We start from the raw sequence: 27,990 nt of genomic DNA on the forward strand, positions 1-27,990 counted from the left end.
GTATCTTTAGCCTTCTTTGTAATATGCTCAAGGAGGTCGCTGATGTAACAAAATTAACAATGTAAACACTGGAGTAACATAGTTGTATTTCTTCTGCAGCAAATGAATGGAATCGCTTTATTCCATTGATCACCAATCGATGCAGATTCCTCCTTTAATCTCCCTCCAACCATGGCTCTGCACTCTGAGGGAAACAAATCAAGTCCCCTCATGCAAGCATTAAATACATTGTTACTGAGCGCCTACTTTGTAGTGCAGAAGAACATGGCCAGAGCAAGTTGTCCATCAAACTCCCCAGCCTGGGAGAGCTCATAATCGGGGCGTAATTTGCACTGCACAGGGGTGGAAGAGGGAGAAAAGAGGTCATTGCAGGTGTGACACTGGCGATGTTGGGGTTCCGGGGTGGGTGGGCAAGTCTGCAGGTTGGTACAACACCAAAAGGGTCTAGCGTAAAGGAAGGTGGAGGAAGCAAAGGGATGGGCGAGAGAGAAGCCACAGGGAGGGGAAAGATCAAGTTAAAGCACGCAGAGGAGGGAGAGCAGGGCCCGTGGGGCAGTGCAAGAACCCACTGCGGCTGGAACTTGGCAGGCAAACAGGCTGTGGGCGGCTGATACCAGGCAGGCAGGAGGGCCCAGAAGGGCCGGTACTGGGAAACCACGAGGCCAGGGCCACGTGGGTAATCAAAATACTTTTGTGACAGAAGCAAACAAAAACATGAAATTTTTCGAAGATAAATCTCCAGATGGCCAAGTCTCCCAGAAACCTTTTCTAGGATGTGCCCAAGATTCTTCACCCTGCAGAGTCCAGAAGAGGGACCGTCCCACTGTGGGTCTGCGGCAAAGACAGGTTTCCTTCCTGGTGTGGCACGTGGCCCTGCAGGCTGGAAGTCTACCTGAAACAGCGGCCCTCCTGACCCACTGATGCTTTCTGAAAAGTCCCCCGTGCACCTGCTCGCGGGTCATCCCAGCACCTCCCCGCTAAGCCTCTCATTAGCCACCGGCAGCTTGAATCCTCATCTCCTTGGGCGCATGTCCAGTTTCTTTGTGAATGAAAACCTTTCTTTCTTCCTTCCTCCCCCCCCACCCTCCTTTAAATACACTCCCGGCTCAGCCAGTGACATTAGAGCCTTTTCAGCTGTCAATCAACTCTGAGCGCGTCACATCTCAAAGGAGGCGATCCTTGCACACTGTTCTCCAAGCCTCCACAATCAGGAGAGATCAGTTCGCAACAACCATGAAACCCCCACCTAAGGGGAATCACAGGCCTTGGATGATGGAGCGTTTTCTTCTCATTTTCTACTTCGCACTTTCCCCTCAGAGCCCCTGAAGAATGTACCTGCGGATGGATGGGGCTATCAAGCGATGAGTCAACCATACCTTTACTCATTCAAGAAAAAGTTCCTAAGCTCTGCTCAGGTTTGCACCCTGGGCTCTGGACCCTCCCCAGCACTGTCCGACCTCTGTCTTGTCTTCTCAGGGCAGGTACCGGAGCACCTCGTTCTCCAGAGTCATCCCCAGTACACTTTAACTGACCCCCCTCGGTACCGGGCTCACCTGCAGCTGTCAGCCCAACAGCTCTGTTCACACACCTGCTTTTGGAATCCGGGTTTCATCTCAAGCATCCTGGGAGCTCCTCTAAGGGTCAGCCAATGTTTTTCTCTCCGCTTAATTTAATGATCATGAAACATCCAATTAACTCAAGTGGCAGGGCACCACTAGCCCCGGCAGTCAGCTGGTGACATGAGACATCGGCTGTAGCATCCGGTGCGGGGGTAGGGGGGACACACGCAGGGAGCTGAGATGGTCCGAGGTCACACACGTCAGGCCAGAAGTGTAGCCTGGGCACTTGATAAAGAAATTACACAGTGTCTGGAGCCTTGAAATGAGTTTAAAGAGGCTGCACTGCTTCTCAGGAGGGAGGCACCCACAGGGTACCCCAGAACCCTACTGCAGAGTCCTCGTCAGGTAGCATTGCTGAACTCCTTGGGAGCCACGGGGGTGTGCTGGACTCAGAATCCATCCTGCCCTGGTCGGGGACATGCAGGCGAGAAAGTAAAGGTACCATCAAAGACGTCTGTTAGGGCAGTGACAAGTGTTACTCTGAATGGGGAAATGCGCAATCACATGGGGGGAGGGGGTATGAGCGAGATTTAAATCTGCAGCAAATAACCCAGGAAAGGTGCGTGTGGCGCCTTACCCTGGATGCCGTCGGTGTCCGAAGGACAGTAAACGCCTGCATTTTGTTTCCTTTGCAACATACTCAACACACTCAACATACCCAACACACTTATCTCTAACTTGTGGGTTTTTTTTTTTTTTTTAAGATTTTTTGTATTTATTTATTTGACAGATCACAAGCAGGCAGAGAGGCAGGCAGAGAGAGAGAGAGAGAGGAGGAAGCAGGCTCCCTGCCGAGCAGAGAGCCTGATGTGGGGCTCGATCCCAGGACCCTGGGATCATGACCTGAGCTGAAGGCGGAGGCTTTAACCCACTGAGCCACCCAGGCGCCCCAGGGTTTTTGTTTTTGTTTTTTTTCTTTAAACCTTAGTTTTTCTCCTAATTTCAAGGGGAAAGGCCCCACTTAAGAAACTCAAACGTGGTTTGGCAGATTCCAGTGAGCCCTGTCGTCAGTTGTCTGTGTTGATGTTCGTTTCCGGTAGCTCATTCCCCCGCTGGAGCTGTGTCCTCCCAGGAGAGCAGAAAGGACTCCAATGTTTGAGCAGAAAGGGGCCCAGTGCAGGGGTTTGGACACCGAGGTACTGGAGGAGCTGGAAAGGCCAGAAGGAGGGGGTGTCGGTGTTCACCTCGATTCGGGAGCTACCGGTCGGTGTCCCTGGAGCTTGAACTTGCCGGAAACACTTCCAGCGTGACCAGAGCTGCTGGGAACTCACTCCTGATGCACAGCGGGAAGCAGGCGTGCTGAGCAAACAGTGCTGAGGCTTCTGGGACCTGCTCTGCCCGGCCCTGCTCCTGCTGCCAGGGGCCCCACCAGAGATGCTGGGGAAAAGGAGGCAGCGGTCTCCCTCCTTCCTGACTTCCAGTTTTCCACCAGTAGCTTCCAGCGGACCAAAGCTCACGGGAACCCCACGGGCCTACGTGGTTCCGGAGACATAGGAGGTCACATGAGGGAAACACAGGGATGCAGGCCAGAGTACAAGGTGCATGTGTGCGTCTGGAATTTTTTCCGAGTGTTTGTATTTAGTGGAACAGGATCTGGACTATCCTGAGGACAGGAATGGACAATGGTCTGCTGCAGAGCAGCTTCACATCAGTGCCTAATGCGTGTCTGGGGGTGGCCCTCGCTGGGACTTTTCTACCCTTCTTTTTCTCTGCTGATGTTCCCGGGGCTGAACAGGGAGACCCACACCGGAGGCTCCTGGTCTGAACTGACACCAGCATTTGCCCTCAGAGATGCACCCGCTTGTGACTGTTTTTATGCCGCTGGTGTCTCTCCTGCCCACATCTCCCTTCCAATCCTTCTCTTTGGTTGGGGAGAGGGTTCTTACTTTTTTTGGTCTAGGCGATACACTCTACGTAGAAGTTTGCCATGGTCCACCCAGGGTCTTCTTGTATGGTACCAGAAGGCGCTTATGGAACATCTACCCTTCTACACAAGACTGGTTGTTTTAATTTAATGCAGTAACTTTGCTACAATGTATGTTCTCTGAGGAGCTTAGACATCCCTTCCCTACATTGGTTTGCCTCCCCCTGTCCTGGGGTCCAACCGTGCATCTGCTCCAATCATGATCCAGGCTCAGAGAGGGTGAGGAGGCAAAGATGCATTTCTCGGTCAAAGGGCCCGAGCTGTGGAGCAAGGTGCCATCTCTTGGCTCCCTCCACTTTCTAAGTACATGGAGTATTAGAGAACGTGGTCAGGGACACAGCTGGCCCCAGCAACTGCCTGCCGCCCACCCCCTCCCGCCGGGTCTTTGCTTAGACCCTTTCTGCTCCGTCCACCCTGCTCTGAGACTGCGCACTAACGAACACGTACTGGGCACCAGGCACTTTCGGGTTGTTTGCGATCTCAGCCTGTCCTCACAGCCCTGGGAAGTGTGCTCACGAGCGCCATCGCATGGAAGCATCAGGTGAGATGGGGACAGTCTCATGGCCTGATAAGGTGGCCGGGAGCAAGGTGGAAGCAGAGCGCAGTCCTGGGTACCAGTCCCCATCTTTGCCCTCCCGCAGAAACAGCACCCGCAAGGCTGGCATGCTTCCTCCAGCTGCAAAATTCAAAACTACAAAACTGTGCTTTCTGTTATTCTCATCTGTCCCGAATCTCTGGCCACGGTGGACCGGTCACACGAGCTCCTGATAGGGAAAGGCGGGGGCGGTGTCTGCTCAGGCGTCAGCCCGCCCTCTGCATGGCTCCCTCCCCACCTCTTGGGCAATAGCTCTGCTTCCCTCGGAGCTAAGGAATGACTGATCAAAACATCTTACGGCCAGATCCATGAAAGGAAGCAGGGAGTGCAGTTTATTGTGGAAGGACCCGAGGCACTCGTCAGGCTGATGCTCCCCATCCCATTGTTCCCATCCCTCACTGAACTCTGCAATACCACGGACACTGCTTGTTCGCTCTCCCATTTTACGGAGGGGAGACTCGAGACTGACAGAAGGACCCCGCCAGCCTTTGTCCTCATGGAATCCAAAATCAAGGCAGGAGGAGCAAATGTGCACCACCCCGGGGTTGGGCCAAGATGCAAACTGCCTCGGCTGCCTTCATCCTCATTATACGCTGTTGCCTACGACAGGTGGCGGCGCCTCTCTGCAGCTCCGTACCTGCTGTGCTCTCTTGTGATCTGCAAAATGTTTCAAATATCTGCTGTTTGTTACACAGACTTTTCATAAAATGCCCCATGCAGAGCCAGCTGATATTAGCCTGAATCTGAACAAGCAAGTGGGCTGACAAGTGGCTGGATCCAGGCAGCTATATTTAGACCAGGAGACCAACAAGGCTCCCGGAAAAGGTTGGGACCTCAAAAGGTCACTTATGGGCAAGCTCATTAACGTTACTAGGCGCTTGGTTCTTGTAAGACATTTCTCAGCCCACAAAGACACTGGCAGAACTTGGGCACAGAATGTTCTTCACGTTGTCCTCTACAAGAAACAGCACTGAAATCAGACCGTGCAACCTCATGGAGAGGTTAAATAAGTCACCCGAGACCCAGTACGTGGAAAATTAGGAAGGAAGTAAAAAGATGGAGCTCCTGGCCTGATTAATGAAATGCCAACTTCTGTAATATACAGAAATAAAAGAGACAAGCTATGGAATCCTCTCAACTTTGGCTACATATAGACAGAGATTGTTACGAGAGGAGTTTAGAAGGAAACATGGGAAGAGCAGAGAGAGAAGGGGGAAGAGGTGATAGGAAAAAAGAGAGGGAAAGAAAACAATTTGAACAGATAATCCCCTCAACGCTTTGCTTATGTGATGCCTAGATGGGGGCACAATGGGGTTCTTCGTGTTCCTGCACTTTTGGTTTTAAATAGAGTCTCGGTGAGCATGCGTGTGTTTTGCAATTAGGAGAAACCCACTCAAAGGACCCACCTGCCTAATGAGAGAAGGGGGAGCAGAGGTGTGGAAAGCCCCACATGCTCGCAGCACTGGAAGAGGATTTTATCCACGTGGCTGTGGCCCAGCCTCTGGGGAGGTCGAGAGGCTGGCTGGGTAAATAGTGCTAAGGGGACACTTGGAACTTCAGAATCCTCTTAACCAAATTTAGCTTGGTCCTTCTAACACTTCGATCAGCGTTCTTAAAGTACGGTGGACCCCGAAACGCCAGGCAGCCTCCTCTGCCGTCTTCAGAGACACATATTTTAAAATTAAGGGGACATTGAGAAAATTCTCCTTTACTAAATATCTGTATTCATGAGAAAGCAGAAAGTTCAACTCATACCAACTTCAACAAGAAAGAAAACTCAAATTGTAACCAACGGCAGTTCTAGCTTCAAGGATGGCTTAATTCATTGGCTCAGGGATGAAACCCAAAACCCCGATGGTCTTTGGGCTTTGTCTTTCTCTAGCTCCCTCCTATCATTGTGTGGACAGCCCTAGATTCTAGCATAGAAAAATGGACACAACAGTATCAAAATTCACTATCTCTGTACCCCAACATCCAGAACAGAGACAGAAGACAGGTTCCTCCCTAGACCACGACCAAGGGTTGTTGATTGGTGAAAGCTCATCAGAGCCAATCCTGCAGCTGGGAATTAAATCAATAAGCCACGTGGCAGAGAAGATGGGAGGCGGGTATTTCCCTAGGAAAAGTAGGGTTCTGTGGGCAGAGAAAGGGGGATAGAGAATCCAAGGAATCAACTGCCATAACAATGCTATGCCCTATGCTGGCAATGTCATGGTGCTTCATCCGTTTGGTTGAACAACAAAATGAGGCCTCTTTTTCACCAGGGGAAATTAAAACTCAGAAGCCTTAAATGAACTCCTTACTATTCAAACGGTGAATGGAGGGCCTTCCTCATAATGGGACAAACATTTTGTGAAAGGAGAAAATAGCCATTAGATCTCAAGTTCCTGAATTTCAAATACTAGCTTCTCCACTGACCAGGGACCTTGACCAATCCACTTAAGGACTCTGGGTCTGCAGGGTTTCCTCTACATTTTTAAAGTCCTTTTTGGCCCGAAAGTGGTGTTGAATTTCCCATTTGATTCCCATTTCCAATTTCTTCTCATTCCTACTTCAAAGACTTCTAGGTGATGATCTTCAGAATCTTTTCTCAATGAACGTAAACTGACCAGAAAGAAGAGTTGGAGCATGACAGGTCCTCACACTCCTGACTCAACTCTAAAATCCCACCTTTGCTGCTTTATTCCTTTGACTTTGGTCCCTTGGCTTTAGTCCCTCACATGCAGAAGCCCATGAAGGATTAGCACCCACTGAGGTAAAGGTTCCCAAAGGATGGGCTTCTCAGACAGCGTTTTTAGGTGAGAGGGACAGTGTAGCCTGTTAAGAAGGGTATGAGTCAAGAGAGAGAGAGAGAGAGAGAGGGAGAGAAGGGTACCAGGCTGAGACCCGGCGTGTGTGTTCCTATTGTGGCTTTGACATTGACTCTTGGGAGCTACTACATTACAGAGGAGACAAGTCCTCTTATCTACAAACAAGGCAGCTGACCCCAATAGAAACCAGTGGGTGATGGTCATGTGTGGAAAATACACAGGAGCACATGGTTCCTGCCTTCACTGAGCTTGAAGCTGCAGGAACCAAGACAAGAGCTGAGTGTTTTCACACTAATACATGACAGTGGTGATGGATGCCAGGGAGCAGAGGGACCGGGCACTCAGCCAGGCCAGGGGAGACTTCTGGGAAGCAAGTGGCCTGAGGGCAAAGTTGTAAAGGCAAGTGGGAGTGAAGGGGCAAAGGGTAGGGGAAACAGAGGGAGATACATGCAAGTGTCCTGTACTCTAGTCCCAGCACATTGGAAGGAGTGTTAATCCACAGGCTACATGGTCAGAAACATTAAGAATCCTACAGGACGTTCAGACAAAACATTAAAAAAGATTATAAGTGGTGAGGTTACGCCTGCCTGGAGGATAAAAGGCTCCGTGGAAGTAGGAGGAGGAAACTGAGCTGGGGAGTTGGATGATCCAGTAGGACTCCACCAGGGAAGCATGGAAGGGGGGTCAGCACCTGGGGTGGGGGTTGCAGAAAGAGCAGGAAGGGGTCCAGGCCAAGCCAGGGCATCCCCAAGTCAGGGGATGATTCAGGAAGTTTGATTTCAAAGACCTTGAACCCAAAATTTAGAAATTTACTCCTAACAGATGCTTCCCGTTCCCTATCGGAAACCTCTCTCTAACCTTGGCCCTGAGAGGGAAACCGCCTCTTTGAGATACAGTCCCTCTCTGGTCCTTTTCTCTCAGTTCCTCCTTGAGCTCTTCATGAGCCTCTTTTCACGTGCCCACCCCCGAACGTTCAACCAGCTCCAGAAACCTCCACGTGTAGCTCTGCTCCACTGGCTTTAACCTCTGGCTGTTTGCTGGTGGATCCGCCTGACTTAACCGCAGCTCAGATCTTCCCGGGAGCTGGCGCTGACTTCCCCGCACCCGGGCATTTGTGCACGCTGCCATGCTGAATTATTTTTAGGCGATGGAATCCCTTCTCCTCCCTCCCAGCTCAATCTTATATGGAAGTTGAATCGTAAAATGCAGAAGCATGGTTTTATTAACGTCATTTAGTTCATATATAGCAACTGTATTACATCTGCGCAAGGAAATGAAACCAAAGAGCTGTTCTGTTTGACACGTAAGCTTGAAATCAACAGCTAAGGGGGCACAGGTAAGCTTTGCTTTTCCCCTGATTGCCTAAGATACGGTATATTTAACATTTATAGTAATTACTGTTTATAGGAGTCGGTGTGATAAATGCCTGATTGCTCCTATCCCCACCCCCGCCACTGGTTTTGGTTCTGCTTTTCATTTTAATTCCCAAGATTTCTATCTGCCTCGATATTGCAAGAGCCCTGAAAGTGATTGGAAAACAACGTTTTGTCATCGATTTTTGTTGGAACATTCCATCTCTAATTATATCTAACCAATGCTCACACTCTTCTTCATGAATATTAAAGTCAAATATGAAGGAAGGGGAGCTTAGAGTCAGTGCTGACGTTGCACACAGTGCAGTATCATGACCTGAGCTGCCGTCTGTTATCACATCGTGGAACCAATCTGTGCAGAGCAGCTGCGGCATCCAGACCTGGCATCCGTGCCCCCAACCCGCGGGAGCCACAGAGAGGGGCGCTTGCCAACACCAGGTCACGTGATTAGACCTGTGCACCTGCTGTGTCTCTCCCACAATGACACATGGCTCTAAGATGGCCAGAGAGAAAGGCAAGTCCAGCACGGGTTGACGACAGTGACGCGGAGGAGGACAGCAGCTGACATTCTGAGCACTCCTCCTTGTGGACTCTCGTGACCCAACTGAATCTTCGACGTGACCCTGTGAGGGAGGCTCTGCTTTGCTCTCATTTCCGTATGGAGAACCTGAGGCAGCAGGCACTTGCTTCACTGTTTTAAAGAGGTTGAACCAGGATTCAAACCCAGATAGACAGGAATTGACTGAGATAATAATACAAACATTTCATTCGCTGCCTCTTTCATAAAAGGTTAAAATATTTAAATTTCAACCAGGATGGCGTATGCAATGCTCTTTAAGCCCGTCCATGGCCCACGGGCCGGGCAGCCCTCGCAGGCCTGGTTTCTCACAACTTTGTGCATGACTGGTGGCCAGCGGGGCCTTTAAGGAGCAGGGCGGGTGAGGCAGCAGAGCCCAGGGGAGAAGAATGGGAGCCTGAGCCGTACTTTGTCAGGGGGCGTGGCGGGAGCCCCAGAGAGCCGAGGAGGAGAAAGTCCCATCTGATGGGACTTGAAGTCTGCTCCAGTGTGAAGGTGAGGGCTAGGGAGGGATCTGAGGTGAAGGGCACGTCCCTCTTGCTGGACATGCAGGGTGGCAGGGTCGTTTTCAACGGAGCTGATGTTTTCCTTCAGCTGCTGCTTGTTGCAGGTCTGTTCTCAGCAGTGTGGGTGGAGGAGGCCCTCACAGACCTGCCGCACTCACTGGGTTCGGATCCTGGCTCCACGACTTAGTGTCTGGGGGACCGTGAGAAAGTCCGTGAGCTTCTACCCGCCTAAATTTCCTCTTCTGCAAAAAGGGATCGATCACCTATAAGACGTGTAATGAGTTAAGCACATTCCCATATATAAAATATTTAAAATATGCTCTTTCCTGGCACGTAGAAGGCCCTTGGTAATGACTTACCCAAGGGGGTGTTATTATTACATCTTAGAGGAGACACAGACGATAAATGAGGATATCATACCATCAGCTGAGGTTGTCCGAAGAAAACTCAAGCAGAGTAGGGAGCTGAGTGACAACAGGAAGTCTATTTAGGAACTTGAGGCAAGAGGTCTCTCTGAAGAGATGCCATTGAGCTGACCCCTGGGATAGTGAATCTGGCCCTAGGTGGAGGGACCCCCCAAGTCCAGGAGCTCTGGGCTGGGAATGGGCATGGCACATCCAAGGAGAAGTAAGAGGGTCGGGGACAGAGGGACAGAAGGGGAGGGGGAGGGGCAAGTCCCAGACCAGATCGCACAACGCCAACCGGCACCTGTCAGTGAGTTTGCATTGCTTGCCAAGGTACACAAGAAGCCATGCCGTGTTGTAGGTAAGAGCCAGACTCATGGGATCCTGACCCCACCTCTTCCCGGGGGTTCTGTCAGTATCTTCAACTGGGAAATGGGGATGATGTCAGTACCTCCCCTCTAGAGTCGTTGTGAAGAAGTAAATATTTGCAAAGAGTAGGAACAGCCCCCGGTGCCCATCAGGCATCCGTAAGCCTTCGCTGCCCCTGCCGATGCCCACGGTCCCCACCACGCTCATCGTCATCATCTGCGGATTCTGAGCTGGGAAGCAACACCATCTGGATGACCCACGAGTAAAAAGTAGTCCTCTGGCTCCCGTGAGCAGGTTATAAAGGTTGGCCTAGGGCAGCGGTGAAGTGACCCGCGGGAGTGCTGGAGAGAGACCACGGCATCGCACGGAGACGGAGGCAGTGGCTGATGGTTCGGTGCGTGGAGATTTCATACATATTTCACGAGAATATGTACGTGCTGGATCAAGCTAAGTCAAGTCTTTACAACCTACTGCCTGACTGAAGTAGAAGTACTATTGCCAAAAAGGGAAGGGGAAAAAAAAAGGCAACATCGACAAACACAACTCTTGCACTCTGCCTTCAAGCACATTCCGTGTAAAAGACTTGAGAGGCAGTGCATTCCTCCTGGCTTCTCCTTTGAGATAGCCCCGGTTAGCTAAGAAGACAGCATGGGAAATGCGGTTTCTGCAACAGCCAAATACAATATAGATGTGAAAAACATAAGAAGAGCATTTTCTGTGAATTTTCCCACATGAGAACATTTTTAACATAATCCCATCCGCTTATCTCTGGCTGTCTTTGGAAAGGAGGGACATACTGGACAGACACACTGAAAACTAATCCGTGGGAATTCCTGATCTAGTAAGCCCACTCTCCAGGACAACCCTGTTCTGGTTTAAAATGTTTCTTGTTCCAGCTGCTGGCCTCTGTGGGAGAATTTTGCTCTGAACCATTGTCCCTGGTAACATTTTCCTAATTTTTTTACTGGGCACACATAAACAGGGCAAAGAATCAGAGGCTCTCTATAAAACGAAGAGTACCTTTGAATCGTGCTCTTTCAAGAAATAAAAATGGCTCCCAGTACAGCGTGACTGGTCAGACATTGAACTGAGAGCTTTATGGCTACCAATGGATTTAGTGTGGCCAATTACCTAACTTCAGTTATTTCTATAAAACGTGGATGATTTTTACTATATCCCCAGACTACCTCTACCGGCATCACTTTATACTTGCTTGCAATAATTTGTTCTGCTTCAAAATTTAACTTAAATAATGGGAACCAGCATCATTGTCTTCAATAAAACAAAGCCACTGTTGCTCTCCACAGGCTGGAGAGACTGGTAGAACGTAAGAGTCACAACGGGGTGATTCACAATGGAATAAGTATAGCTCAGGGACTCTGTTTACAGTGGCATGTGGACGGAAGCCATGCACGTCCACACAAGATGGAAAATGGGCTTTTGACTTTGGACAACCACAGCTTAGCTCCAACACATCCTGGTGCTCTGGGCTGAGCCATGAGGGTAACCAGCCTAGAAACCCTCTCCCACTTTGAACTGAAACAGAGATAATGCAACACTGTTAACTGAACAGCCAGTCTAGTATCAGATGCTCAGTTTAGATGTAGCCAGCACCACCCATGAGTCTTTCAAACACTTTACGGAAGCTTGTTGCCTTTCACCTTCAAAACCGTGCCTCCTGCCCGCACCTCAGAGCACGCCCGATTTCGGCTGTCTCTATCTCCCGGATTGCAATCCCTAAGACCCCAAATGAACACACTGTGGTGCACTGTAATGTGTCTTTCCTTATTTGGGAAAACAAATGAGTGTCTTTAAAGTCTAGCCAGATACAGGTAATGGAGGTGACCCTACCCCTTCTCTCCTTTCTTTAAAAAAAAAAAAAAAAAAAAAAAATTAGCAAAGGTTTATTATCCTAAAACACATTTTTTTTTTCTTGCATTAAATACAGTCTTGAAAGAAAATTGAAAATGAAGAAAGTTTTCCATAGAAACTACTATTCAGGAGCGTTATCTCCCAGGTCTGCTAAACTCATCTTGATTATTCCCAGCAGTCTCAGGACGAAGGCTGACAGTGGCCGAGGCTCAGTCAGTCTCTTCTTTCCTGGAGACACACCTAGGATTGCACCCACTTCAAGGGCTACTCTTCTCAGTGTCTGCTTCTCAGGTGTGGCTAAATAAATTCTAGGAAATGAGAAGTAGGAACGTCACTCCCTCCCCGCTCCCCCCAGGAGAAGGAAAGGATGCCCACCCTCACTCTGCTGCTCCTCTCCCCCAGCCCGTGGCTTGCATGCCACGGCCACAGCTCCAGGAGTCAGCCTGGACCCTAAGAGGGTCTCGGAGAGCTCTTGTCAGGATGCAGAAGCAGAAAGACAACCGGAGCTGGGGTCTGATGGCCGCATGATGACACCGTACCAGTGTGGTCTGCCTGCATCTGGAGTTTAAAGTGAGTGAAAAATCATCTTTTATCTGGCTTCAGCCCTGATATGTCCTGTACGCATCACTCATAACCCCATACAATTACTAAGCAATATCGGTGTTAACACTACACCCTGCGAAGTGCCGATGTCAGCCTTTAAGCGTGCTGTGAGGTACAAATTATGATCCCCATCCTACAGATGAAAGACCTGAAATTCAGGAAGATCAAGTGACTTGCCCGAAGGCACAAAGCCTGTAAGAGCCTGAGCCGAGATGTGAGACCAGCTTTCTCTGCCTTCAAAGCCCCTTAGAACCTGACTATTCTGTCTCTGGCCCAAGGCCTAGTTGGTCCTATTGACGTGGGTGAAACTTAGTTCTCAAAATAAACGTGGAAACAGAAAATTCCAGTTTTTTATTATTGAAATGGCTACTGATTCAACTTGTCCAGTAATTCTGGACTGCGCCCCGTATGTAGGGCACCGGCCCATCAACACGGGAGGCTTTATGACTTGGCCGCGATTGTCAGGATGCCTGGAACCTACAACCTGCTCAAGGGCCTTAAAGGTGGAGATTAAAGCAAAAGAATGGGATCTGAGTCATAAGCAAAACGCTGCAAGGTCAAATGAATAAATACTTCATTATATTTCCTCAAAATGACACATCGGTCCTATCTTGTCTTTATAAATGTTACGCTGCATTTGCAAAGACCTCGTAGGTAGACCGCCTTGCTTTGCGACCTTTCCTGAGTAGACAGAAACATCACAACTACTCACAAATAGTTATCTGGAGCTAATTAATTTTAAAAACAAATTTTAGGGGCGCCTGGGTGGCTCAGGAAGTTAAATGTCCAACCCTTGATTTCGGCCCAGGTCATGGTCTCAGGGTCATGGGATCGAGCCCCGTGTCAGGTTCCGCACCGAGTGTAGAGTCTGCTTGGGATTCTCTCTCTCTCTCCCCCTCTCAGCTTGTCTCCCCAACCCTGCCTGTGCACACACAGGTGTGTGCTCTCTCTCTTTCTCTAAATAAAAAAAATAAAACAAAAAAATGTTACAGAAAAAAAATGTGTATTCAATGGGAAATGGGTACATTTCAGTGTTTCCTAAGAAGTGGAGTGGGGTCACCAGAAGTGAGGGTCTGGGGCCAGACGGATGGAGACTCTGGAGTAGCCCTGGGACCCAGTGTGGGGGTTTCAGCATCTCCCTCAGCAGGAATTTGGCCTCGAGAATGCTCCCCCACCCTCATCCCAGGGGTTCAGATATACTCATCCCTGATCCCTTGGATTAAAACACACACACACACACACACACACACACACACACACACACGTGTCATGGGGGCACACATTCCCTCATTTTCACTGTGAAATACTGAACAGGACAGACTTGACCGCTGCTTATGGTGGCAAGTACACGCTGCCCTGGGCCCAGACAGGGCACTTGTCCCAGAGAGTCAGGACCCCACACAGACGGCTCCCTGCTGCTTCTGGCAGTTACTATTTCGTGGGCTCAACCCCCTCGGCTGGCTCAGAAACAAATACTTCTTTGCACGATTCCACGTCTTCCATCGGCACCAGGTGAAAATGCACCCTGGGCAGCTCCAGAACGAGGATCCTCTGCCAGGCAGGTCCACCGTCTGGGAAACGGTCTTTTATGTTATGGCGGTGAGACTTCCGAATCTCTTCCCGTAGCTGTACGTCACGGAGCAGAGAAGATGAAACCATCCAAGCCTCTGCCACTCAGGACTAACGTACTAGCTACCGTGACAGTTTCACGGTTCTCAGGGAGCACCAAGTTCATCTCGGGCGTCCCCACATCGGTTTCCTCTTCAGGACTTTCTCGGCTTCCTATCCCGTCTCCCTCTTAGAGCTGACTTGGGAGGCAAGGGAGGGGGCATCTAGAAACTGGATCCTTCAGGGATCCCATAGGATGCGGTCCCCACGCGCGGAGGCCTGGTGGGGGGCGGGGGGGTCCCTCTCCTCCCAGACGTCTCCCACACGGACACTCCCAACTCCACACACCTTGGTTCATTCTCAGACCCTCAGAGACCATTTGGCCAAATCCCAGGGAGGTTGTCTGGCCTCTTGGCCACTTGACTATTCTCCAAATAATTATTTCTTTTTACTTTTTTTTTTTAAGAACAGCTTAATGACTATTCATTGAGAACCAAAACCAGCAACTTTCCCTTTGAGATACTTCCTCCCTGTTATCGCGAAGTCTTTGAGAGCAAACTGTGTTTTTAACTACATGGAATTCAGCTTCTTTTCTCTCTTTCTTGGGTCCAAGCTCCACTGCCCGGTCTCTCAGTCAGCAGTTCAGTAAATATACAGGGACAGCGGCCAAGTTCCAGGCGCTGGGACAGGCACCAGGAAGCCAGAACAGAGTTAGACCACGTGGTGCCAGGGTTGTAAGCGTCATCTTCCACACGGACGATCTGGGTACGTCCCTAACTAGCCACACACACACGCAAAAATACTCACGATAAAAAGCAGCGTCATTTCCGTAAGACTGGAAAGACTAGGAGTCCACCTCTTACAATATCCTCTCCATTGCCAGGGACTCAAACCATGCTGGAAACCCCAGCTCGGAACCTCCAGTGACAGGCGTTCACCAGGGAAGAGAGTTTGTGCGGCAGAGGGGGAGCTCTGGGAATTCAGAGACTCCAGCACCTGTGTGGGGCACGCAGGAGACACGCAAGGAGCGTGTCTCAGGATACAGGATAGGCAAAAACCCATCAGGGCTACTGTTTCAGTCCATACAAATTTCACCCGTGTCTGCTGATTTCTGGCTTCTTCGAAAAAACTAAAATAGCCAGAGTGTACTGAGGGCTTGGGAGGTCGACCTCCCTTTCATAACATCCACATTTTCAATTCTCACGACTCCACGAAGAAGGGGTGAGGAGGATGGCTCCCATTTTACAGAGGAGGAAGATGAGGCCCGGGGAAGGCAGCAGCAGGTTCGAGGTCACCCGGTGTGAGTGGGACCCGGCCAGCTGGTGCGGAGCATGTGTGTGTGTGGTGCCCTAGAGACCCACGTTGTTCTCTCCCCGACCCACAAGGAAGGCCTCTCTGAAGCTCGTGTCCCGCCATCCCTGCCAGACGCATCAGGGGTCCTTCCCGTACCCTCGCCTGTGTCTGTGGGGGCACGTCCCTACACCAGGCTCGCCAGGTGCAAGCTGGCCCCACCCAGGTGCAGGCCGGTGGCGCCGCTGCCTGGAGGAGGGGTCTTACTCCGTGTGGGGGAAACAGCAGGGCCGGCGGGCCGATGTCAGGTGGGGTGGGCTGAGGCCCTGAGGCCCTGAGCTCTCCTTGCTCTCTGAATGCAAGAAGATTTGCCTTGACGACCCCAGGCCAGAAGTCAAGACCTCTGGAGTCCAAGTGTGTCTGATGGAGTCAGACCTGGGAAGAGAGCACTGAGCACCCCCACCCTCCAGAGAGGCTCCCCAAGCCCTGAGCAGCCAGGCCTCTCTCCTCCAGGGCCCTCATCACTGTCTTCAGTCATTGTCACTCAGGTCCCGCACTGCCGCGTCTCAGCTCGGAGAGACCGGGGTCTACCAGCAAGCTCTGCGTCCACTGCCTCTCACACGGCCAACTTTCAGAAGCTGAGGTCTGACACTGAGTGTTCCCACTGAATGCGCATGGGCTCTGGTGGGTTAGATTATTCCTGCCAAATGTGACGGGCATCGAAGCAGGGAGGCCACGAACGGGCGTGCGTGGGGGCGCCCAGTGTATCCATGCCCAGCCGGAGCCCCAAGATAGCCATACGGGGTTGTTTCTATCTCCAATACTCTGTTTATAGAGGGGGCTACACACAGAGGCTCCTGGCCCAGGGTCACAAAGAACTCAGGTGAACTCAGGTTCAGCTAACTTCACGCTCGACTTCCTATAGTACAACTAATGGTATACAACTTCTAGTGGTTTCTGGAAACAGCTGAAAAAGCAGCAGACCCAGAGACCAAGGCCCGTGGACTGGTGACTCATGGATGTGCTCCACTAAGAGAGGCACGGGGAACACAGGGCAGGGAAAGGCGGAGATCGGGAGGAAGCAGACACGGGTGCATTTCAACAAAGGTCCCCCAAGAAGGGGGCCAGCCTACTCCTGCGGGGGACTCTGGGACATGAGTTACATCTCAGCTTGTCCCCTCCTGGCACAGGCTTCCCTGTCCCTGTATAAGAATCCCGAGTGCGGACAGCAGTGGGGACAACTGCGACGGACAGTGGGATTCAAAGGCTCGGGCAAGTTCCAATCTTAAACAAAGTGCTTGCAGCAGCCAGTGGTGGCCCTGCAAAGCCAAGTGACAGGTGCCACGGAGGGAGAGCACACCGCAAGGGTGCGGGAGAAGCATGGCAACGGGGAAGGTACGCGTGTGTACGCAGTTGTGAGAAGGGCGCTCAGATGGGGAGCTGGTCATTTCGATGCGGTGGGACAACACCTTCCCGGGAGCTGCATCGGCTCTTTCTGCCGATCTCCTGGACCCGAGCGGAGGGAAGCAGGGACAGGCATTCAGAGTGGAAGGAACAGTGAGAGCAGAGGCAGAGACAGAGCTGCCTGGGGAGGGCTTCCAGAGGACGGCCTTGTAGGGCAAGCAGGCTTAAAGATGACATCTCAAGGACAAAGGGGAAGCGACACCAGGCTTGGCCCAGGGACAGCGGGGTCACAGGGCCAGCTGGCAGAGCAGACTCCTGTCCTGCCCAGGGTCAAAACAGAGGGACCTGGGCCTTAGCGGTTCTGAGGTGACCGCTGCTCTCAGAGGCTGAGCGGGTGGGAGCATAATCCTGGCTTCACCAGAAACATCCTTCTGGTGGCCCTGAGCAGCCCTCTCCTCCAGACCCAGGGACTACTCAGAGCCTGGGGGTGTGACTGTTGGACCTGCTTCGTATTCCCCATGAAAACAGGCATATTTGATAGGTGCACTTTAATGGATGCTGAAAAGAAATTAGATTCATTCATTTAAGGAATAAATGCCCTCCCCGCCCCCTCCATGATGAAACTCTTAAATGCTTCTACTTAATGGAAATCACCTCTCAAAACAGCACAAAAACTAATCATGGTAATTTTTATACATTTCCACAATTTCCATGCTATCTTCTCTCGGGCTTCGTTGTGCCCTGCTCAACAGCCTGAAGTTGTCCTCCATGACTTCAGTGGTCATCCCTCCCCACGCCAGGGGAACATTTTCTAACACCTTCAGGGAGGAAGAGACAGCAAAAGCTATGACATAGCACCATCGTAGTGGAAGGAAATCGTCATAATTAAGCAAGTATAATACTTATCCATAGGCACAGCCTTGACCTCAGGAGACAAGAGACGACCATCTGGTAGACCCATGAAAGGTAAGCAAGGCTCCGAGGCAAGAGAATCACGTTTTAAAATTTCTCACTTCTGGTTTCTTTTCCTGTCACACCTGAAGCCTCGCATATTAAGTGACCAAAATTCATCCCTGTGTCTCTTGGGTCCCAGGTACGTTGCTTTGTTGGAGGCACCTGAATGGTTTGGGGACAGCCCAGAGATGTCCTGGCCTCGGCGGGCTTACGGGACCGCCTGTAATTTACATTTTGCTATTTCTGGTGGTGATCAAGGTGCTGTGGACTTCGGATTCTCACTGGATGCCAGGCCAAACACCCCCCACTGCCGCCATATCCATAGAACGGAAGCCCCCTTTCTGCCCTGCCCCCAGTTCCAGGAGCAGACGGGACACCGGTCACTGTGGCTGTGAAGTCAGCTGACTGCATGTGTGTCTGTTCTGGAATGCTGGGATCTTTCCAGAATGCCTGGGGGACGATCCCTTCTGAGTTCAGAGCCATCACAGTCTATTCTATGAGATACGCAGCTCACTAGACAAGAAGAAACCTTCCCCAAGTTATCTTTTCAAAACATCCTGAAAAAAGAAAACACAATGGTGGGCAGGGAATGCTGCATTTCACATGGGGCATTATTAGTTTTCTCTTATTTACGGAATCCAACCATAAACGTCAAGCCCGGAAAATTCGACGAACATTTGTTTCGCATCAAGAATGAGTATCTAATAAATCGTCTGCTTCACTAAAACTGTGGCTACCAGGGGACAGCTACGTTGAAGAAGACAGCAAAAATGTCTAATTCTGCCACTTCATTTATGAGACAACATCTCACATTTGAACAAAGTAGGGTTTGTGATTCTGGAATGTTCTCATTTCATTGAGCCAACCCACGGCAAGGAAGCCTGCATGCTTGGTCGGCGCGACTTGACACCCTGGCCCCTGGCCCCACCGTTTCTCTCCCCCTTTGGCTGCCCCTTCATCTCTCCCACCCTGTGCTCACCCCTGCGCCACGCAGGCCCCAGTCTTTTTGCTACATCTGCCCATATCACCCTTCCCTACCTTCTGTAGGCTGAGCCAACCTCTGCTCCCAATTCCAGATCATACTTGGGACCCCCCATCTCAATGTCTACCTCTGCTGGACTTGTGGGACACTTCTCCACCTCCCTCGGAGGACTGTGAGCTCCTCCAAAGCAGCAAGGTGGCAGCCTCCCATCCCCAGCGCTGTTACCCAGGGACCTGCATGGGGCAGAGTGCTGCTAAGTGAACCACCACTGTGTGCACAATGGAGACACGGACCCCAGCCAACAGGTACCGTGAGCTTACTCAGTACCAGGCACTGTTCCAGGCATTTCCTTGCATAATTCATTTGATCCTTAGCACAAACCTGGAGGTAGGTACCTCTTACAAGCCCCACTATATGGGTGAGGAGCCCCAAATCAATCCATCAATCCATCAAACTGAAAAAACCTTTCTAGTGTTGATGGGCAAGTGTTGGAAGCAGGGCTGGGGCCAGGAAAGCCCAGAGCCCGGTTCTCACCACTACTGAATTCTGCATCTCTAGACAAGGTAAGCTTTTTCTTTTCTGCTTTAGAGATAAACAGGACAAAACAGCCAAATGAAACCATTTGTGCCTTCAAGACCACTCCATTGTGTCCCTGCACGACACAAGAGTGTCAAAGACAACATTAAGTCCCACACGCTTTGACTCCTTTGGGTTGTTTCTCAGTATATCATACTTCATGGTCTAAACATCTATTTTCCTTTCTTTCTGCTTCCTTAGAACTATGAGCGGGTGAAGGAAATCCTGTCTGGTCAACTGTGTGCAGACATGACCTTACGCACTGCCTCCATCACCACACCTGCAGACGGCACCTCACCCGGAGTGGAGTACATGTCCCTCCCCTTGAAGGTGGACGGTCTTGCACCCGGCCTTGACCGTTGCCGTGTGGGGATGTGGGGAAGGGACCCTGTGCCAGGTCCCAGCCAGCCTGTCAAGAGTCCGAGGGTCTCCCTTCTCCCCCAGCCCCACCGCCCCTCTCTTTCCGTGAACTGAGCCACGGTGTTAGAGGTTGGCCCACCCAACTGGAGAAGGAAACCCAGCAGCTCCCTCGAGAGTCCGGCCACCCCAACCGAGGATCAGACACGTCTGATGTCATGATCTCCGACAATCCATCCTGTCTGCAGAAATCTCGCAGAAAGCAGCACGTGAACGACCTGGGCTGAGCCCAGCCGGCTCAAAACATCGAGAATAAATCGCGGTTTTAAACCACTAAGTGTCGGCGTGCATGGCAGTGTGGGGACATCTATCTGAAAATAATGCAACCGGAAATTCTCCTCGAGGAAGAAATCACCACCACTCCCTTGCTCACTCATGGGGTAACCCTTATGGTGGTGGTTGCTGGCCTCCACGTTAGCCTTCCACTTTGAACAGTACGTTCCTCTATATTCCGCGGGCATAGCAAGTGTGCCCCAAGTACCCCGTGTCAAACCAGACCAAAGAAGAAAAAAAAAGGTTTCTTTTGTTTTTGTTTGGTTTTGTTTTGTTTTTCCTCCCCCTAAACGGCAATTCATTTGTCTTTGTTTCTGTGTGGCAAAGTGCTCCTCTCCCCAAGCCCCTCCTGGGCTCTACCAGCAGCTGGATGTCAGGCCGCTCTCTGGTCCTCATGGTGGTGGGTGGGGACCGCCAGCTCTAAGAGAAGGCTCCACAGATGAGGGAATGGATCTCGGGCTCTAGAGTCATAGGGAAGGAACGGAGCCCTTGTCAGGAACCTGGGGATGGCTGTGAGCAGGTGGGCTGGGGCATGGATCCTGCCCGGATTCCAGGTCCTAGCTTCATCCCTGAGGACGAACCCAGCCCTGCAGCCCTGACTGTGTGGCCACTCACAGGTCAGACTGATGGACACCGACACTGGGCCGGTTACTCTCCTGGAAACTGACATGTGTAATCTCTGTGGATGTAAAATGTCCTTCTCCATTATAATCTCCAAGACAAGAACACTGCAGAGGACGGGCTCTGTATCCTCACTTTTCAAGTAAGGAAATTCAATTTCCAGTTGCCAGTGCCTTGGATCACACAGGAACATGTGGCAATGGCAGGATTCCTACCCCCTCTGCCAATCAAACCAATCTCCTTCTGGCAAGAAGTGGATGAGGATGGGGCGCTACCCAGGCAGGGGTGAGCAGGGAACCGCAGGCTTCCTGAGGGCACACAGGACACGGGGGACCAGGTGCCCACCGTTCTCAGTCACCTGATTCCTTCCCTGGAGAGAGGAGCAGCGCGGAAGACAAGCACACCCTGGGAATGGGGTGACTAGCCTAGGACTCGACACTGAACTCTGCCTAGAGTCCGAGGAGGAGCAGGTGGTCTCCAGCGTCTTCTATATCTAGACCACAGGCTCTGATCAACCTGCTGCCCACGGACCACCATCAGTCCTTGATGTCGTCCTGTGTGGTCTGGGTAGGCTGCTCGTTCCCACACCGTCCACACCCCTGCAGGGTGAACTAAGCAGACTCTGGCGGCTCCATCCCCAGCCTGGGGGGATTTCAGTGCCTGTAATTCCATTCACCATAGTATCACTGCCCATAACAAAGTGACCCAATTGCCAGGGAAATTCCAAAGGAAATTCTTTGAAGGGTAGCTACGACCAGAGCTTTCGACTCTACCAGTTTTGTTTTTTGTTTTTTTTTGTTTTTTTTTTTTTTTTTTGTCTATACCAATCTTCACTACAGCTATTTGTATCTTTAAAGTTAAGCAGATTTTCCATAGTTCTTTTTATCTCCTTACTTTCTCTTCCATCCATACAGGTTTTTTGGTTTTGTTTTTAAAGATTTTATTGATTTGAGAGAGAGGGAGAAAGAGAGAGAACAAGCAAGCTACAGGAAGGGTGAGAGGGAGAGAGAGAGAGAGAAGCCGACTGCCCACTGGTCAGGAAGCCCACCACAGGGCCCAATCTCAGGACCCCGAGATCACGACCGGAGCCAAAGGCAGACACCTAACTCACTGAGCCCCCCAGGAGCCCCTTCCGTCACTTCTCCTTGTGAGGATGTGACTGATCTACACATTTACCTAAATACACTAATGTAAGTATTTCCTCTTGGTGCCTATCCTTACCTCTTACGTAACAAGCTCTTTATTTTGGACTCAACACTCCGTTACACGAAGCACCTGCTGCTGGGAGTCCTGGATCCCACTAATAACGCAGCCTCCTCCAAGTCAGAACCTGGGCTGTCCTTGGCCATCCTTCTCCCCAAGCTGGGAGTGTTGATTCTGACTCCTCCTTGAGCCTGGGAAGCACTACCACACCTGCTAACTTACTCAGTCCCTGTGACTAGCTGCTTATCGGGATTGACAACAGGATGTCAGTTGCCATCGTCTTCCTCCCCGACTGGACTCCAGCCAACCCTTCACAGCCAGGTTTTTCCCTGGGAGAGTGTGTTTTCCTTCAGCCAGGTTCCCCTTGCAACAACATACACACATGGCTACACCACGAGTGGGCCTCCCTTTCCAAACTCATCCAACATCCAACACGATTTACTGAATGTCGCTCTGAACGCTGCACTCTGCTCTGCACGGGCATGGAGTCACAGCTGATGGTCCACCCGTGGAAAACAAGGGCCCCGCTGCCATCTTCCTGCTCACCTGTCTGCCCGACGATGGAGGCGCTCAGTCTGTGGGGGATCCTTGAGGACACCTTCAAGGTCACTCGGATCTGGTAATACCTAAGGAAAGAACAGAGAACAGGCAGATGAAGACCAGACTCCTTACTGTTGGCTTCTTCTAAAAGTGCCTAGACTTCATCTTAAAGGCCAAAGGGAACCAGGGAAGTGTCTAGCAGTGTGCACGGTCGCTTGGCGTCAAGGAGGGACCGTGGGAGAGGGGTAAGACGGAGCCAGGATAGAGACAGGAAGTTGCGTTGAAGTGAGATCATTGGAGACATATGCCAGGTTGGTGGTATCGCGGAGAGGGAGAGATGGGATGGCCATAGAGCACAGGTGCATTAAGGGGCATGGCTTCTGTTTAGTCAGGAAAGTCCTTCTATGGGAAAATAAAGCTTTAATGCACACTGCGAAATCCATACATAAACTGAGTTGCTGTCAGGTTGTAACACAAACTCTTCCTTTAGAAACACAGCAGCTGGGCTGTCATTCCTGGGGGTCTTACCAACCACTTTTCCAGCACATTTCTGGGCCCTTATTTGTAAGACGCTACTCCCATTTCCAAACTCCATCATTTCAGGACATCGTGCAGGTTCCCAGACTATCAGTAACCCTCCTAGCTGCTCCCCTTCTGCCACAGATGCAGAAGCACTTGCCCCAGGTCCCTGCCTGGGCAGGTAATGGCTCTTGTGCTCGCAAGCACTCAGGAACAGTCCTGGCGCCATACTGTTCTCCCCTCCCACCAATGTCAAGCCCACTGTGAGAGGGGATGTGAATTAAAACAATGTGAAATAGAAGCAAAATGAACCATGAACTCATGGAACTCTGCTGGTTCATCGAGCTTATGGCTTGGGAGACACTGTACGGTGAATATACTCATAGAAGGCTCTGTTGACAGGCTTGTGTTTGTGTGTGTGTGTGTGTGTGTGTGTGTGTGTGTGCATGTGTGAGAGAAGCCGAGGAGATACAGAGCAAGGCACCAGTGCTAGATTCACAGCTGGAGTTCGGGTGACATCATTTGGGAGCTGTGTGCTTTTGTATACACCATACAACTTCTCTGAGCATGTTTCTGTATCTGTAAAATTAGGACTATGAAAGAAAGAAGGAAAGAGAAAGAAAGAAAGAAAGGAAGGAAAGAAAGAGCTATGACATCTGCTTCCAGGAAAGATGGAGTAGACACACTTTTCCCCACCCCCTCCCCACTACATACAACTGAAACTTCTAGACGGTGTATATAAAATAAACAAAAGATTTTTACAGATGAAAAGAAAGCCAACAGTCTAAGAACCCAAGGTCCAGAGGGTGAGTTCTCTGCATTTCTGCCTTGTAAATCCCAGAGAGAAACTAACCACCCAGAAATTCTAATGGCTGCAGATGAAAACAAATAAACAAAAAAACTCTAACAAAAATGCCCATTTTTTTCTAGACAAAGTGCCAGAAAAGAGGCAACCTCGCAAGACAGAAAACTTTTAGACAATAGTGGTTGTACTTCAGCCATAGTACGCAGAAAAACTGTGGCCTCATCTCCATCCATACAAGCAAAATCCACAAAAGAGCTTTGATGTCCACCACTGCCAACCTTGAACGAGGCAGCTTCCTCACCTGGCAAAGGTAAGATCTTTGAGGAGGGAGCCGGATTCTCACTACTAACAGACAGTGATGAGAACCCCACCTTTTCTAAGTACAGACTATGTGGGGGCCTGAGTTTCTACCCCCACCCTGCAGTGATGAGGGCACACGTTTGCTCAAATGATTTCTGACCAAGGTTCAAGAGCCATTCAATGGAGGAAAGGTACCCTTCCCAATCAACGGTCCTGAAGCGATTAGTTATCTATCCATAGGGAAAAACCAAGTCAAACCAGAACCAAACAAAAAGCTCACCTTCTACAAAAATTAATTCAAAGGCGATCAGAAACTTGCATGCAAAATGTAAAACAACTAAACCTTCGGGAAGAAAAGTACAAGAAAGTTTTAAGATCTAGGGATAAGTAATGAGTTCTTAATCCACACCGAAAGCGTGATCCACACAAAAAACTGAAAAACTGGACTTCACCAAGACCTAAACACCTGTGTTCTGCTGTGTGTATCATTGAGAGGCGTGTCAGACGAGCCACATGGTGAGAGAAAATATGGACCAGACACAGGCAGGTGACCCTCGTTACTTACAGATTCCGTAAGTGTGGACTGACCTATGTGGTAACACTTATCTACATCCCCACACCCGGGACTCGGGGGCTCTGCAGCCACTCAGATGTGCCTCCAGATGTGCCTCCAAATGTGCGAGTGCTGACACCCCCGTGCACCTGTTTCACCTGAGCTCAAGCAGGACCACACTACCTCTGTTTTCAGTTCCCATGCTGGAAACACATGTCCTCTGCAGTCTATTTAGTGCCACTTCTTTTTCTTTGCATTTCTGGGCTTTTTGTGGGTTACTCTGCTACTGAAAATGCCCCTCGTGTAGAGCAGAAGTGCTGTCCCATGTCCCTAAGTGGAGGACACCGGCAAAGACAGTACATTAGATGAGCTGCGCTCGGACCATGCCCCGGGCCATGAGTTCAATGCTAGTAGATCAAAGATAGATAGATAGATAGATAGATAGATAGATAGACAGACAATAGAGCGATAAAGACAAAGATGATGGATTCATGGTAGATGATAGATACAGGATAGAGAAATATATAGATGATGGATGATGCAGAGATAGACAGACAGATAGTGCTGCCTAATACAGAAACACACTTCAATCAAGTTACGTCTTGATCAGCTGATAAAACACACCGTGACCAAGGGCTCCCAGCCCCTCACTCTCTTTCCTCGGGGAGCAACAGCTCATTACATGGAGGCACTTGACGACCATCGAGAAATCCATGGGGGAAGCACAATCACAAACCAGCTCACAAATCTGTGTGAGGGAGACTGAGGCAGGATGGACGCTTCCCGCCCGTCCACAGGAGACGCTGCTCCTTGGCTGTCGCTAATCACCACTGTGCAGAAAGGCTGACTGTGTGTTGCTAGACCTTTTGGGATTTTCAAGGGAAGACAGAAATTTGGATCTTTAATAAAACATCTTTGAAATGTGCTGTTCCCCAATTAATGACAATGACAAGAGGCATAACTGCTCCGTTGTTGACAGAACGGAACGCATGGACCCGCGGACTCCCCACGCGCCCATCACCAGCAAAGGCTGATGGACACAAACACAGGAGGTCGCTTCTGGTGCTTCCTTAATGAAAAGACCCATGCAGTTCAACAGTCTCATCCCACCGCCACCACCGCCGGTTTTAATATTCTAACTGCTTCTTCTCTGAACACAAAATGGGTCACCCCTTCCCCGAGGCGATCTGTCACTTTTCTACCAGGCGGTGCTTGGAGCAGCTGGAGTTGCGCTCAAGGCTTACCCAGCACCACCTGCCAGAGCCTGGACGGAGAATGTCACGGAGGCAATCCTGTTGCAGCCTCTGTAAATCCTCTGTGGGAGAAAGCGTCATCTCAGGGGCTGCCCGGAGAAGACGCTGGAAATATGGAACCACTTATCCAGTAGCAAAGGGCAGTCAACATTCTAATCCAGAGATAAGTGTTTTTTTTTTTTTGTTTTGTTTTGTTTTGTTTTGTTTTTTAATTTTTGGCTGCAACACCTGATGGGAATCACGTTTTATTGCATAGATTAAATCCTTTTATAACCAATTCCAAAACACTGCCCGAGTTCCTATTCCTTAAAACCCCTTGACGTTCCCGAATCTCACTTCAAGGAACCAGTCATCATTTTGAACTTCAGACGCGTTAGAGGCACAGGTTAAAAGAAATGTGTCAATTAGGCCGGCCCGATTGGGCTCTGGCCTGATTAAACAGAATGCTTAAACCCCTTTAGTTAATTCTCTTGTATCTGACATGAATGTCTGCCAGGTCATGAATCCATAAACCACATGTCCTACCTGGCATACATGGTATCGGTTGATCCCTGCAGGAAACCTTTGATCTCCTTACTATCATTTCCATCTTCAAGATGAACCCCCTCCCACCCCGGGGATGAAGGGATTTGTCCACGTTCGACACATTCAGTAAATAGTGTTAGCACATCTCCAGGCATGGCCCTACTACTTCCCACATGGATTTCCTTTAACCACCTTCAATCCTCCTTCTTCCAGCCGGGGTCATTCACGAAGATGCTATGAAGAAGGGAGCAGCTGGCTCCAGTCCTTGGGAGGTGAGCAAGGGGTGGGGGAGGGAGTTGCAGTAAGGGCGGAAGGAGGAAGTGGAGCCCGGGAGGGGGGACCCTTCGGGCACTGTGCCAGCATGGTCGTCTGGATTTGCAAGTGACTCTTTTTGGGATAAAAATATATTTACTCATGTTTAATCTTACGGGCTTCCATCTGTGAGAATGGCATAAACTATGCCCTTTACATAACGTGGTAGGCAGAATAATGCCCCTTCCAAAGACAGTTGTGTCCTCTACTCCAGAACCCACAACAGAGAATTAAGGTTGTAAGTGGAATTAAGGATGCCGACCCCCTGGCTTTGAAATGGGATTATTCTGCATTTCCTAGGTACATCCAAGGTAACCACAAGGGTTCTTCCAAATGGAAGAAGGGGGTAGGAGAGAGAGTGAGAGGGTAACATGATACAAGAAGGTCCCTCCCTGCCCCTGCGGCCTTCAAAGATGACGGATGCCATCAGCCCGAAAATGCAGGTGGCCTACGTGCCCCGGAAAAGATAAGGAGACAAAGTCTTCCCTAGAACCTCCGCAATGGAATACAGTCCTTGTAACAACCACGTTTTAGCCTAGGGAGTTCCATTTCAGACTTCTGACCTCCAGAGTTGTTATAGATTATAAATCTGTGTTGTTTTGACCACTTAGTTTCTGGCAATTTATTATAGTAAACTAGTACATACAGGCTTTCAGATTTCTTCCTCGTGACAAAGCTAATGCTGGAGTGACTATCCCATGTTAACAACAGACAAACTGACTCCGAGAGGTTAGGTAATTTTCCTGCAGTCACATGGCTAGTTATTGGAAACTCTAGGGATTAAAATGCAGGGTGGTTTGAGTAAACCAGGCTCTTATCTGGGGAGGCGAATGCAGGTGTTTTAAACTTCATTAGGCTCCTCTCAGCTCCCACCACTATTATCACCAGGAGTCCAATCCCATTCTCCCTGTGATCACTAATGCATTTCCCTTTGTTTTCTCAAAAGCACCTTTAGAAAAGGAATGCTATCTCGTGCTTCTTTTATACTCTTTAGAGATCTTAGCACTGTGTAAGGAGAGAAAAGCATCGAATAAACATTTGTTCTTGTTTGACTATAGAAATATCCACTGCCACCAGCTGCTGGAGGAGGAGAACCAGGTCCTATTCATCTCTGTATTTCCAGCAATTAACATGGTGCTCGCGCACAGTTGGCATTCAATCAGTGTCAGAGGAATGAAAGAAAGAAAGAGAGATAAAGAAAGA

At 50.1% G+C, this 27,990-nt stretch overlaps 1 protein-coding gene across 1 annotated transcript in view; it reads right to left on the minus strand.

The window, feature by feature from the left end:
- FAM135B (family with sequence similarity 135 member B) overlaps positions 1-27,990 on the minus strand; it is a 270,098-nt gene that overhangs the window by 110,417 nt on the left and 131,691 nt on the right. Inside the window, exon 3 of the mRNA XM_059395210.1 lies at positions 22,527-22,606. Within this exon, the coding sequence (XP_059251193.1) occupies positions 22,527-22,606 (80 nt within the window). The remainder of the gene's footprint in view (positions 1-22,526; positions 22,607-27,990) is intronic.

This window comes from Mustela nigripes, chromosome 3 (genome assembly GCF_022355385.1).
Source record: "Mustela nigripes isolate SB6536 chromosome 3, MUSNIG.SB6536, whole genome shotgun sequence".
Taxonomy (NCBI): domain Eukaryota; kingdom Metazoa; phylum Chordata; class Mammalia; order Carnivora; family Mustelidae; genus Mustela; species Mustela nigripes.